General features: G+C 45.7%; 1 protein-coding gene across 1 annotated transcript in view; it reads left to right on the top strand.

The window, feature by feature from the left end:
- Positions 1–12,631, top strand: part of TP53BP1 (tumor protein p53 binding protein 1) — a gene marked incomplete at its 5' end in the record, with an annotated part of 30,594 nt that extends 17,963 nt beyond the window's left edge. Inside the window, 13 exons of the mRNA XM_082489051.1 lie at positions 463–555; positions 1,708–2,209; positions 3,173–3,325; positions 5,182–5,474; positions 6,158–6,331; positions 6,576–6,997; positions 7,132–7,323; positions 7,845–8,045; positions 8,604–8,816; positions 9,436–9,530; positions 10,497–10,696; positions 11,526–11,671; positions 12,298–12,631. Of these exons, the coding sequence (XP_082345177.1) occupies positions 463–555; positions 1,708–2,209; positions 3,173–3,325; positions 5,182–5,474; positions 6,158–6,331; positions 6,576–6,997; positions 7,132–7,323; positions 7,845–8,045; positions 8,604–8,816; positions 9,436–9,530; positions 10,497–10,696; positions 11,526–11,671; positions 12,298–12,485 (2,872 nt within the window). The 3' untranslated portion in view covers positions 12,486–12,631. The remainder of the gene's footprint in view (positions 1–462; positions 556–1,707; positions 2,210–3,172; positions 3,326–5,181; positions 5,475–6,157; positions 6,332–6,575; positions 6,998–7,131; positions 7,324–7,844; positions 8,046–8,603; positions 8,817–9,435; positions 9,531–10,496; positions 10,697–11,525; positions 11,672–12,297) is intronic.
- Between the last annotated feature and the right edge of the window lie 360 nt (positions 12,632–12,991).

The raw sequence follows: 12,991 nt of genomic DNA on the forward strand, positions 1-12,991 counted from the left end.
CACTGGTTGAGGATGGGTTGCCTTTGTAGGTGTAGGTCAGACTTGATCTCTCAGGGTCTGCTTTATGACTGATATTCCCAATATTTTGGCAGTGTCATGAAAATTCTGACAAGTAAGCCATAAATGGTCTAAATGTATCCCCGGGTGGGTACCACAGGTAGTAGGTGGTGAAACTCCTGATGGCTCTGCGGTCTTCCAGACTGCATTTTCTGAACTGTTACATTGCCCTTGACTGTTAGGGTGTCTGCAGAAATGGCAGAAATGCTTATGCAATGTCAGCTTGTTTCTTGGCCTTTGAGACTGACCATCTCACTCATTCTGTGGCTGTATGGGTCAACAAGCTCAGTACCAGTTGTTGCTTTCCCAAGGGGCTAGACAGCTCTCTTGTTTTGCTGTAAAAGGGGTTTTCTCACTCCCTGATGGTTTTTTGTTTGTTTGTTTGTTTTAAATCTGCACTGCTAGCTCCCAGAAAGCATCATCTGTGTTTAGTCGTGTCTGTGAAGTTCGTCGAGAGGATGAGGCCAGAGGTCATGGTCTTTCCACTTCTCCGTTTAGGTAACTCCTCACAGTCTTTGCCTGCCAGTCCTGGTTGGATTTATATGCACATGTGCTTTTTCTACACCAAAGAAATTGCACTAAGTCATTGTCTTTGGGTGACTTAGAAGGTTGGGGACAGCGGGGTAAGTATAACGCGTACTGTATGTTTGTATCTCCATGGTAATCAGACTTCCCTTTTTGACTGAGCAGTGATGCGATTCCAGCTGGCTAATGTGCTTTGGTAAAATCTGGGGCTTGAGAGAGCCGAGATCATACTTACACCTATTTAAAATACCTCTCCTTTCTCCTGTTCCAAGATCTTCTGGCCTACTGTGTTTGTTACTGTTTCTGCTATTGTCTCCCTTCCAAGTCCATTGATTTTTGCTCTCCCTGGTTGCTTTGAAAAGGGCTGTACTGCTGCATATCTTACGGTGATAAGGGTGCTGGCGGGAGGACCAGGTGCAGAAATCTGCTTCTTCAGTGTTTTGCGTTCTGTCTTTTGATGGGGCAGTGAGGTCTTGGTCTACAGAGAAGGAGTAACCTGTATTCCAGGAGCATTGAACAGTTATACTAAAGATTAATGAATACAGAGTTCCAGTGCTGGGCGATGTACAGGCAGAACAGAAGACAGCCACTCCTCAAAGCTCTCAAGCACGCGAGGGAAGCCAAATGCATACCTCTAGTAAGGCTGAGTATAAGCTCCCACATGGTACCTGATAACACTTTTGACAGGGCAGACAAATTCTAATGAAGATGTTAGACAGCATTTGTGTTTACGCTCCTGCCTCCTCTCGCTAGGTGTGATGACCAATTTAAAGGCAATGAAGTGCTGAAGCAGCCTGTAGCAACTTCAAGATGGCATGACTTCCAGAAGCACGTTGCACAGTTGGTTCCTGATGTGTGGAGTATAGATTGCTTTATTAGTGTTTGGAAAAGCATCTAGTTCTCTGCAGGGGTCAGCCATTCTTCTTGCTACCATGTGAATCGCTTACAGATGTTGAAAGTTTATTTTAAAATTTGAGACTCGATGAGTTCTGTGCAATCTTAAGAAGCAGTTGAAAGACTGCCAGGGTTTGGGGTTTTTTTATAGTGCTTTCACTTGAGTGGCAGCATATTGATTATCTTGCTTTTGTAATCAATAATTTTGATCTGTATATAACTGGTTTGCAGGGGGAATCTGTTCAGTTTTCCTGGCACAGAAGAAGATGCTGAATTACATAAAAATCCCAGTGGTTGGCAGTACCAGCAACACAAGGCAGATGACAATGGTGGACAGGCCCTGATTCCTCAGAGGATGCAGCAGGACTGCCATCAACAGCCTTCTGGTGCAGAGGATGAGGCGTCTGTGGAGACAGGAATTGTGAGCGCTCAGACAGAAGAAGGGAGGAGAATGCAGAAGAAACCAAGTAAGGCCGTTAAAATTGATGAAAGCCAAGAGAGGTGGGCAAACACCAAGAATAAAGGGATTCAAACTACAGAAGACGGTCTCTTTACCCCAACCACTGTTACGACAGCAACACAAACATCAGGAGAAACCTGTAGGCAGGTGGAAGTGGGAACCAGTATGTCTGGGCAAAGACCTGGGCGACAGGATGCGAATGTCCAAACTGAGGAGAGCGGGGAAAAGCTCGTGAACGCATCTGGAGAGGACACGGACTCCCTGCACAGTCAGGTGGGATGAAGGCTGCCTGCATTTAATTTTACTGCTTTAGAACAGTAAAGCATCCCTTCAGCCAGTAAATTCACTAACAGTAGGTTCTCTGTCGAAAAAAGCCAAAAAGACCACTTTAAAATGTTAATGTCACAAGTTTTCCTGTATCAGTTGTAGACAACTGCTGAAGTAGCAATACTCAGTGGGCAGCATAAGTTTGGGAAGTAAATGTCTCCATGTTTATTTTCTGGAAAAATATGACAAATTTTGTTTGTTTGTGGGTGTTTGTGTGTGTCCAGATGTAGTTAACACTAAAAAAATTTTTGCTTTTTGTTGGATGGAAATGGGAGTTGCATGAAATCTTGAACGAAGGGTTAGATGCCTTCTGTTTTGCCCCAACAAACTTCTGACAGTTTGTTCTGCTGCTCCATCAGTGTCAATGGATAAACGCAGGAGGGGAGTGTACCTCCAGAGAAATGTCCTAACAAGATGAATAACTTTGAATTGGTACCTCGGAAAGTATTGCAGACTCAAGAAAAATCACTGCTTTGCAGATACGGCTTGTATGTTTTCTCGTAAACACAAAGACTAGGAAAATTATATTTTTCTAAACTTAAGAATAGTGCATCCTCTGGGCAGTGTGAGATGAACAGGGCCATAAATATGCGGTGCGACATTGATGTGATATGTCCGAGAGTCCACTGAATGACAGAATATCAGAAGCCATGCTAAGCAAGTTTGCTGTTTCCTCCTCAGACTGCTACGATTTCCCTTCCTCTGCCCGTCAGCAAAACGTGTTCAGTTCTCTCTTGTTTTGGGTCTCTTGTGTTCTTGCATCTACTTTGTAAGAAGATGCTGAAAGGTTCCCTACCCCAGTGCTTGAACGTGGTATGGAGAAACTGCACTGTAGGGATAGCTCTGCCCAGAAATTACTTGGTTTTCATTGTGGTCTGTTTTGTTTTTAATTTGTTCTGTTTAATACAGGGAGAAGAGGAGTTTAACCTTCTTCACCCACCCAAAGGACGAGTTCAGCATCGCCACATGCGAACTATTCGAGAAGTGCGCACTGTTGTTACGCGTGTTATAACGGATGTTTACTACATAAATGGTGCAGAGGTGGAACGGAAGGTAGTTGAGGTAAGTTCCTGTTTTCAGGGCTGAATGTAATGATACGTTGGCTGAAAAATAAAATTAATTAAAATGAGAATGTGTTGTGGCTGCAGAAAATGAGTTGAGTGAACAAGTTGGTGTGCTGTGGTGACAAACTTTTCTTCGTGAACAAACACGTAGACCATTTAGTGTGGCTGTGCCAGTTTTGGCTGGGGCAGAGTTAGTTTTCTTCCCAGTAGCTATTATGGGCTGTGTTTTGGGTTTGTGCTGGTAGCGGTGTTGATAACAGGGATGTCTTCATTATTGCTGAGCAGCGCATACACAGCCTCAAGGCCACCTCTGCTCCTCACCCCCTGCCGGCGAGGGCTGGGGGGCACAGGAAATTGGGAGGGAACACTGCTGGGACAGCCGACCCCAACCCCAACCCATCAAAGGGATGTTCCATGGCACGTGACGTCATGCTCGGTATATAAAGCCGGGGAAGAAGGAGGAAGGGGGGACGTTCGGAGTGATGGCATTTGTCTTCCCAAGTCACCGTTCTGCGTGATGGAGCCCGGCTGTGCTGGGGACGGCTGAGCCGTGGGGAGCGGGGAGTGAATTCCTTGTTCTGCTCTGCCTGCGCGCGCGGCTTTTGCTCTGCCTGTTAAACTGTCTGTATCTCAGCCCATGAGTTTTCTCACTTTTACTCTTCTGGTTCTCTTCCCCGTCCCACCGGCTGGGAGGGAGCGAGCGGCTGTGTGGTGCTTAGGTGACGGCTGGGGTTAAACCACAACCATGGCAAAAGCTGTGTATTTATTGCTGGCATATTTCATCCCCATTACTGTATTTTGAAGACACACTGACATTTTTTTTCTTCCCAAAGAACTAAACGAAAGACTTTACTATGTATGTCCAACTGTTTTAAAATTCTTGGCGTTTTGTCAGAATAGAGAGATTTCAGAACAGGTAGAAATTCTATTAGTAAGCAAAAATCCCTTCTGCCTGAACTGTGTGAGGTAGTTTGGCCTGTTTTGCAGCTCAGTGTCATTTTTAACCACACTCTTTTGAGTCCTGTGGACCAGATTCTATAAGAGGTCTACAAAAAGCAAGTTAAAAAGAGAAAATAAACAAGCCTATTGTTAATACACTTGTGTTGGTGTATGTCCGTTCATTAACCAGCAAATCCTTAGGGAATTTCAAAAGATAGCTGACAAATGCTGATCTGATGTGCACAGTAATGATATCAGCCTGCTAGCAATAACGTGTTACTGCTATTCTGCTATAAAGGTAAATAAGTAAGTCTTGTGCTGTGTTGTTACAATGAGTAATGACACAAAAGGATAACTTAGTTCAGTGCAAAGCTTATACTTTCACACCTGATACAACACATGAAGTTGCCTATCGTAACATTAAAATAGAGAATTAAGTTTCCTGAAATGTGCTTACATAGGTTGTGTAATCACAATCATATAACCATTTCCAATTTATCTACCAACATTTGATACTGCTATTTTGTAGGTATGTATTTTCATATCCATAAAACTTCAGTGGCTCAGAATGACCAGCTGCCTGAAAGGGTAATGATCCAACAATCTCGGATTATTAGTAAACAAAGGTCGCCGGGGTCTTGTGTACTTTTTGCACTCTCAGACTCTCAAAGCGTGGGAATTGTTCAAAACCAGCCTAATTTGATACCTACTGAGCTCTGTCCTGTTCACTGATTTCTTAGTGTGACTCTTGATAGAGAGCAGCTACAGGCCGTAGTGGGAGTCGCTGTCTGCCGTTGATCGGTCCAGACTCATGAATGTGGTCTCAACTCGTCTGTGCTTTTGCCTGGTGATTGTACAGCTTCCATCTAGCAAGTGTGTCATCTTTGATGAACTTTTTTTTTTTTTTTTTTTTAGGAAACTGAGGAGCCTGTAGTGGAGTGCCAGGAGTGTGAGACTGACACATCCTCCTCTAGAACTGCAGTGGGCTCATCACTGACCTCAGGGGACCTTGGTGATGTCAGCTCCTTCTCATCTAAGGCCTCAAGCCTCCACCGTACGTCCAGTGGAGCAAGCAGTGGTCACTCTGCCACACACAGCAGCAGCAGCAGCTCGGGGCGAGGAACTGGAGCTGTCAAAGGGAAAGTGTGTGGGACAGAAACTGGAGAGTTTGCTTTACCCGTTGGCAGAGGCGTCTTAGGAAAGTCAAGGTATGTGCAGGGCCGTGGGAAAGGAATAAAACGTATTTTGCAGAAGAGAACAGCTCTGCAGCTCTTGCTCTCTACAGCTCCCTTGAAAGGAGGTTGTAGCGAGTTGCAGGTCAGTCTCTCTCGCTAGTAACAAGCAATAGAACAAGAGGAAATGGCCTCAAGTTGCACCAGGGGAGGTTTAGGATGGATATTAGGAAAAATTTCTTCCCCGAAAGAAGCATTGGAACAGGCTGCCCAGGGAAGTGGTGGAAGCGCCATCCCTGGAGGTATTTAAAAGACGGGTAGACGTGGTGCTGAGGGACGTGGTTTAGTGGTGGACTTGGCAGTGTTAGGTTCATGGTTGGACTCTATGATCTTCAAGGTCCCTTCCAACCTAGGCGTTTCTATGAAACTTCCTTTCAGCTGGCTTGGGTGGAGCGTGAAGCAGGATAGACCCAAGCCCAAGAATTTTCTGGGAAGGATCTGGCTTGATGAACAGAAATAAGGAGATAATCTTTGCTTTCACATCAGTTCTTCCAAAAGGAGTAGTTTGTTTCCCTGTGAGGTGTTGCTTTGCCTAAGCTCTTGTCAGTTTAGCAGCGGCGAGGCAAACTTCTTGACTAGTTGTGAGATCACAGAGAAGATGGGGGGATCCTAATGATCTGGCTTCTCTTTTCAGAACAGTTAACTCATAACTTCTCTAGCCCTAGGAAAGGAGCTGGTCAGCCGGCATCTCTGCTCAGAGTTAGCCAGGCAGGAGCACTGCCTTGTGAGGAAGAGGACTCTATGCCCAGCACTCGTCAGGGTGGCAGAGCACCCGTGACGCCTCGTGGGCGAGGAAGAAGAGGCCGCCCGCCATCTCGAACAACAGGAACAAGGTACCCTGGAAAAAGGAGACTGTAACTAATTTATTGCCAAGGAAGAGGATGGAGAGCTGCTGTCTTAATGTGACAGAGAAAAGGGAGTACTGAATGTTTCGGGAGCTAGTTTCTTGCCATAGCATGTAGCAGCAACTGCAAGCATCTCGCCCAAGTATTCCTTGTTGAGTAACTGTTTTTCCTGATCCTTCTGGGAGTGCTTTTCTCTCATTTCCTTCTGGGACTGCTTTTCTCTTTTCTGCAGAGATTTAGCTGGACCGCTGGGTGTGGAGGATCTCTCAACTACGGCTTCACCTGAGGAGAAATCATTCACTCGTTCAGTTCGCCTGCCAGATGGAGGGGAGAAATCTGACACTTCTGGCTTCTGTGCCTTACGTCGAAGCAACTCTCCAGAAATCCCATTACAAGTGGTGACTGGTCCTTCTGACTGTGCAGACTCAACCTCTGGGAGCAGCTTTGTGGGCCTCAGGGTTGTAGCGAAGTGGTCCTCAAATGGGTACTTCTATTCTGGGATGATTACCCAAGATGTTGGGGCAGGAAAGTACAAGCTGCTCTTTGACGATGGATACGAATGTGATGTGCTAGGAAAAGATATTTTGCTCTGTGATCCTATACCTCTGGAGACTGAGGTGACCGCGCTCTCGGAGGATGAGTACTTCAGTGCAGGTAAGAGCCGTACTTGAGCTCCGTCCTTGGGTTTTCTGAGTTGCTGAATGCAGTGGGAGCTGCGTGCTTGTCCGGGAGGATGAGAAGCCTGGTGCAGTTGGTTGGTTAATGGGCGTTACTCACTGTCTTGTCAGGTGTGGTGAAGGGACATCGGAAGGAGTCTGGCGAGCTATACTATTGCATTGAAAAGGAAGGCCAGAGGAAGTGGTACAAACGAATGGCTGTTATCTTGTCTCTGGAACAAGGAAATAAGCTCCGGGAGCAGTTTGGGCTGGGTCCTTATGAACCTGTCACTCCCCTGACCAAAGCAGCTGACATCAGTCTCGGTAAGGGGAGGTGCTGTTGAGCTGCCGGCTGTGCTGCTCTGCGTCTTGTGGCTTTGAGATGTGTCTAGTTCCTGATGTGAATTACCCATGTTTAAATCTTTCTGGGTATTCGGCAATGCTTTTTGGTACTTTATAATGGGATCTTTGAGATACTTTTCTTGTTTTGTGTCTTGCTCAGAGACTTCGTGGTATTGACTGGTTTGTGGAGAGTGGCCTGCTCCTAGGACAGTGCTGCTTGCTGTACTCATTTACGCTTGGCGGGGGGCTGCTGCGATACAAACTCTTCAGCAGTGCTGGGAGGAAAAGAGACAGCACAGGTGTTTGAGATGCACAAAGCATGAGATGTCTCAAAGAGATGCACAAGCGAGAGATCTTTTTTTTCTTGCTCTTCGCTGTCAGAGGGTGGTCGTGTGTACCTTCTAGCCGCAATTGAGTTTAGCCATCTCTGTACATATAGGTAGGGTGAAAGCTCGTGGAGTTAGGTGACAGCCAGGGACTAATCTCTGCATACTATATTACAGATAATCTTGTGGAGGGGAAGCGGAAGCGACGTAATAACCTTGGTTCTCCCAGCACTTCCAGCAGCAGCACAACTCCCACTCGTAAAGGGCAGGAGAGTCCACGCATCCCAGGCACGCTGTCTGGGAAAAGGAAACTCGTTGCTTCTGAAGATGAGAGATCCCCAGCTAAACGTGGCCGCAAGTCAGCAATGATAAAGCCTGGTGAGAACATTATTTTCTGCTCTTAAACACTCAGCTGTTTTTTTTTCTCTGTGGTATTTCTGTAATTGATCTTTCCACTTCCCATAAGGAAAAAGCAGAGGACATCGCTTGTTTGCCCTGCAGGATTTGAGACTGATTCTCCCTGGATGCATTCAGCAGCCAGAGATATTTTTAGCATAGTCTGAGCGCTTACCTGCCACCTTTTCAGTTCTGTCTTCTAGGAATGTTCTGACCTTAACGTTGCGATTTGCCTCTCTCTTACCTCTTAGCTGTGCAGTCAGTCCTGAGATGCCTGGCTGTTAAAGCGACCCTTCGCAGCAGTAAATGTTTCAGGACATTGATAGACTGGTGAACGTTGTCCCGTTAGTCATTCAGGTTTTGATTTGAAGATTCTTTGCAACCAGAAGGGTAGAAGATCCCTACCCATCCTAGTGTAATCCTAACCCAATCCTGCCTCCTCCAGTACAATAACTGAAGCTGAACACCTCCCACATCTTACCCAGGGTCTTTGTGCCGAACCTGACTGTTGAGACTCATGGTGCTTCTGTCTCTTTGCAGGGGCTGTGAGAGCCGGAGAGTTTGTAGGCACCTGTGAGGATGTAGATGCTGTAGATCCCCCAGTCCTGGAGGACCCTCATGGACCCTTGCCCCACAATAAGACCCTCTTTTTGGGCTATGCCTTTCTTCTCACCATGGCAACACCCAGTGACAAATTGGTCAATCACCAGAAGCCATCAGATGGTCCTGCAGGGAGCAGTGAGGAGGAAGAAGGTGAGGCAAATCTTGACCATTGCATTTCCAAGTGGAATGCTGTGGCTTTAGGGAAAATGCTGGATGCTGTCTGATCAGGCATTTGTGTGAGTGCTTGTTTTACCCTTTTGCTCTTTAATCCTTTGCAGAAAGAACCAGACTGACCAAGACTCGGTCTTTGTTTTAGAGAATTTACAGCCTGAAATGTGGCAAACCTCAATGGTGGCAATAGGGCTGTTCCGCAAGAAAGGTGTGAAAATTAGTGAGATCGGCTGTCTCAGAACAGCATAATATGAGAAGGAAGGTTTGGGGAGATAAGGGATAATGCTGGGAAACACAGGACTTGAAAGCATGAGTGGGTTGCTCCAGTTTGCCTTTGCTAGGGTCATGTTTCATGCAATGAACTGCAGCATGAAAAATGTGACAGGGTGCTCACTTGGCCAGTGCTGTGCTTCCCTTTGCGCTGCCTTTTTTTTTTTTTTTTTTTTTTTTTTTTTTTTTTTGACTCTTCCAAGGGTTTTGTCTAGGTAATCTGGGAGAGAGGCAGACTGGAATGGATGAGGGCTCTGGAGACTGAGGAGCGTATGGACATAAACAGATAGATTATAGCTAAAAATTGAACTTTCTGTTTCTGCTGTAGAATTTTTAGAGATGACTCCATATGACAAACATTACATAGCACAGCAGCTGCGAGCAGGAGCTGGCTACATCTTGGAAGACTTCAATGAAACCCAGGTAAGGGCTCGCTTACTAATCTAGAAGGATAGACACAGAATAGTTGAGACTGGATTCTATAGCTCATTTTGTCCAGCATCCCTGCTGAAAGCAGGATCAAATAGAGCGGATTGCTTAGGTCCTTGTCCAGATGGGTTTTGAGTATCCTCAAGGATGGAAACTCCACAGCCTCTCTGGGCAACTTGATCCCGTGGTTGACCACACCCAATTTAAATTAATAAAAAAAAAAAAAAAAAAAGGAACTTCTTGTATTTCAATTTGTACCTGTTGCTTCTTGTCCTTTTAGTGAATACACTGAGAATAGTCTGGCTCCATCTTTTGTACACCCTCCTATCAGTCATGAATATGCATAGATAAGACCACCCAAGCGTTCCCTTGTTGACCTTAAACAAGCTCTGCTCTCTCAGCCTCTTGTACGTCAGGTGCTCCGGTGCCCAGATACCCCAGTGGCTCTTGGCTGGGCCTGCTCCAGTATGTCTTGTGGTTTTGCTGTACTGTGGAACCTGGGAGAGGCTGCAGTACTGCAGATGTGGTCTCACCACAGGTCTGTGCCTCGGAACACTAGAGCTCTTCCCTCTTCACTTACCGGATCTGCTTGGACAACTAATTTCATTTAGTGTCACTTGTACTTAAATTTAGATTTTTAACAGTAGGTGTAAATTGCTCTTGGAGCATCTTGCCTGAGGATACAGAGTCTTCTCCTTTGTCTGAACTGGAAGAGGGGGTTATGATACGAAACCCATTAGGCAGAGTTTTTGCCTGTGCACTGCATAGCTTGGAATAGGGGATTATTAAAGGCACTCCTGATTTCAGGATCTGTTTGCCTAATTCACCTTTCACATAATATGGCTGTGAAAATCGGGGTTTCAGTTGTTTTATTCTTTAAAGTGTTTAGCAGCAGGATAACTTGTGGGTTCTTTTGCAAGCATTGTCTCCTGTTTACGTATCTTTTTATCTCCCCTGAAGTGTAATGCAGCATATCAGTGTCTTTTAATTGCGGACCAGCATTGTCGAACTCGGAAATACTTGCTGTGCCTTGCCAGAGGGATCCCTTGTGTGTCTCATATCTGGGTCCACGATAGCTGTCATGCTAACCAGCTTCAGAATTATCGGAATTACCTTTTGCCAGCTGGTTATAGCCTCCAGGAGCAAAAATTGCTAGAGTGGTAAGTGCCAAGTAACCATGATCTGAGTCCACAGACTAAGGATTTAATCAGAATTGTTATGCTTGGGAGGCTTTTGAATACTACAAGTACTGAAGGTGTCCCTGGTACGGCTCCCCATGCTTTCCCTTCCATATAGGAACAGCACTTCCATCTCTTTCCTTGGATTTACAGTGACCTCTAATGCCAAGGTACTATATACATAAAAATATAGACATATATAGGGTGCCGTATATACAAAAAAGACAGTCTCCTGGGAAGTAAGAAAGATGTCAGTCTTCTCATGAGGAAGGCTGAATTCGGACGAGGCTTCCCACACTTGGCTGACTTCTCAGAAATGGAGAGCAATACTACTGCAATTTCCTCTTCCTTTCGTACCTAATCCAGAAGGTCTGTTCCGAGAGAACAATTGTCAGGTCAGACTCCTCAGGCAAGATGAGGGGCAGACAAAAGCAGTTTGTAAATCTCTGTGGGCTTTTGGGCCGGAGACCGATGCCTCCTGCTCAGCCCTGCCAAAGCGGAGGCGTTTTGGACATGCACAGAAAAGGCAGTTCAGGGTTACGGAGGAGCTTAGCCTAACTTTGGATTTAGGCTGCTGCACACACACCCCACCAATGCTGTCTAGCTCCATTTTACCATCTATAAACAGAGGATAATTGTTTCAAGTATTTCAGGAGGGGTGGTAAGAGAGCAGGTCGCTGTATGCAAGATATTCAAAGAACCAATATGGGAGCCGATCAGGTGACAGGAAGAAGTAGATAATGTTCCTCAGATGAAGTCTCAGACTACTGGGTATTCTTAGCAGTCTGGAATTATTTTCTTTATTCTCCAGGCACCCACGAGAAAACCCGTTCCATAACTTGAAGGTTCTCCTGGTGTCAGACCAGCAGCAGAACTTCCTGGATCTGTGGTCTGAAATCCTCATGATGGGGGGAGCAGCATCTGTTAAGCAGCATTACTCAAATGCTCACAACAAAGGTACTCACTGGCCGGTTTCTCAGGCCTTGTCGTTGAGAATCCCATGCCACTGTGGTCTCTAGTATGGTTTAAAACCATTTAGGATGGCGCACAAGGTAGTCTGGAAGCACAAAGGAAGGCAAAGTGCAGACACTAGCTCTCTGCTTGAATGTAATCTAGAAGATTACATCTAGAAGACCTACCTTCCAGAGAAGGAGGGGCTGCAGCAATTCAGGACACAAGCTGTCAGCTTCCAGCCTATGTTGAAAGGGGGAAACGGGCAAAAGTTGCTCCTGGACCTTCTGTAGGCCACTAAAATTGTTTCCTTGTCCTTCTGAACTCAACTGTCTCTTGCTGTCCCTATGGGATGTAGGCCCTCATACTCACAGCTTGAGGTCTGGACTCACGGTTGTCTAGTCCTGCATGTGATGTTGGCTATTGGTTTTCTGCTAATTTCTCTCTGGACTAGAGGGAATCTTTTACATGCAAGGTGCAGTGTTGCTGCAGAGCATGTCTTGCCTGGCTAGGAATGAGAGGATGTGGAAGAGATTTGTAGTGGTGAAACACACTGATCTGCTGCTTTTCCCTTTTTTTTTTTTTTTTTTTTTTTTCCTAACTGACAGATGTGTGTCTTTCCTCCCATACAGATGTTGCTTTGGGTGTTTATGACGTGGTAGTGACTGATCTTTCCTGCCCAGCTGGTGTCTTGAAGTGTGCAGAAGCTTTACGGCTGCCTGTTGTCTCGCAAGAGTGGGTGATCCAGAGCCTTATTGCTGGGGAGAGAGTAGGCTACAACAAGCATCCAAAATATAAACATGACTATGTCCCCCACTAAACTAAAACTGCTGTCCCACTGTTGTGCAGACTGTGTTTTAATCAGGTTTTAAATGTTTGTGTAATTGGACAGTGTGCATGGATTACTGTATATAGTTTTATCTGCTGGACTTTTATGATGAAATAAATGTTCAATCTCTTGTGGTAGCTGCTGGGACTCATTTCTCTGAACTTATTCCAGGGCCGTGCCTCCAGAGAAGGAGGGCAGAGAGAAAAGAAATGCTTACATTTCTCTGAGCTGAATAGCACTAATGTTCTGCTTTCAGTAAAGGCTGACCCCAATATACAATGTCAACTATAAAGGAAGGGAAAGGTGTTCTTAGCTGGCTGCCTGCATTTACAGATGCGAATACCCCATGACCATGCTCAGGGCAGCAGCAGCAGGACTTCGGATGGTCAGAAGAACAGCAGGTTGTGTAGTCCTCCAGGTTGTGTACTCCTCCAGCTTGCTCTCGTTATTTTCCATTCATTTCATCAAGATGTTGCTGCAGTGACTGGTAAGAATTT

Source organism: Vanellus vanellus (assembly GCF_965231255.1).
Source record: "Vanellus vanellus genome assembly, chromosome: 11".
Classification (NCBI taxonomy): domain Eukaryota; kingdom Metazoa; phylum Chordata; class Aves; order Charadriiformes; family Charadriidae; genus Vanellus; species Vanellus vanellus.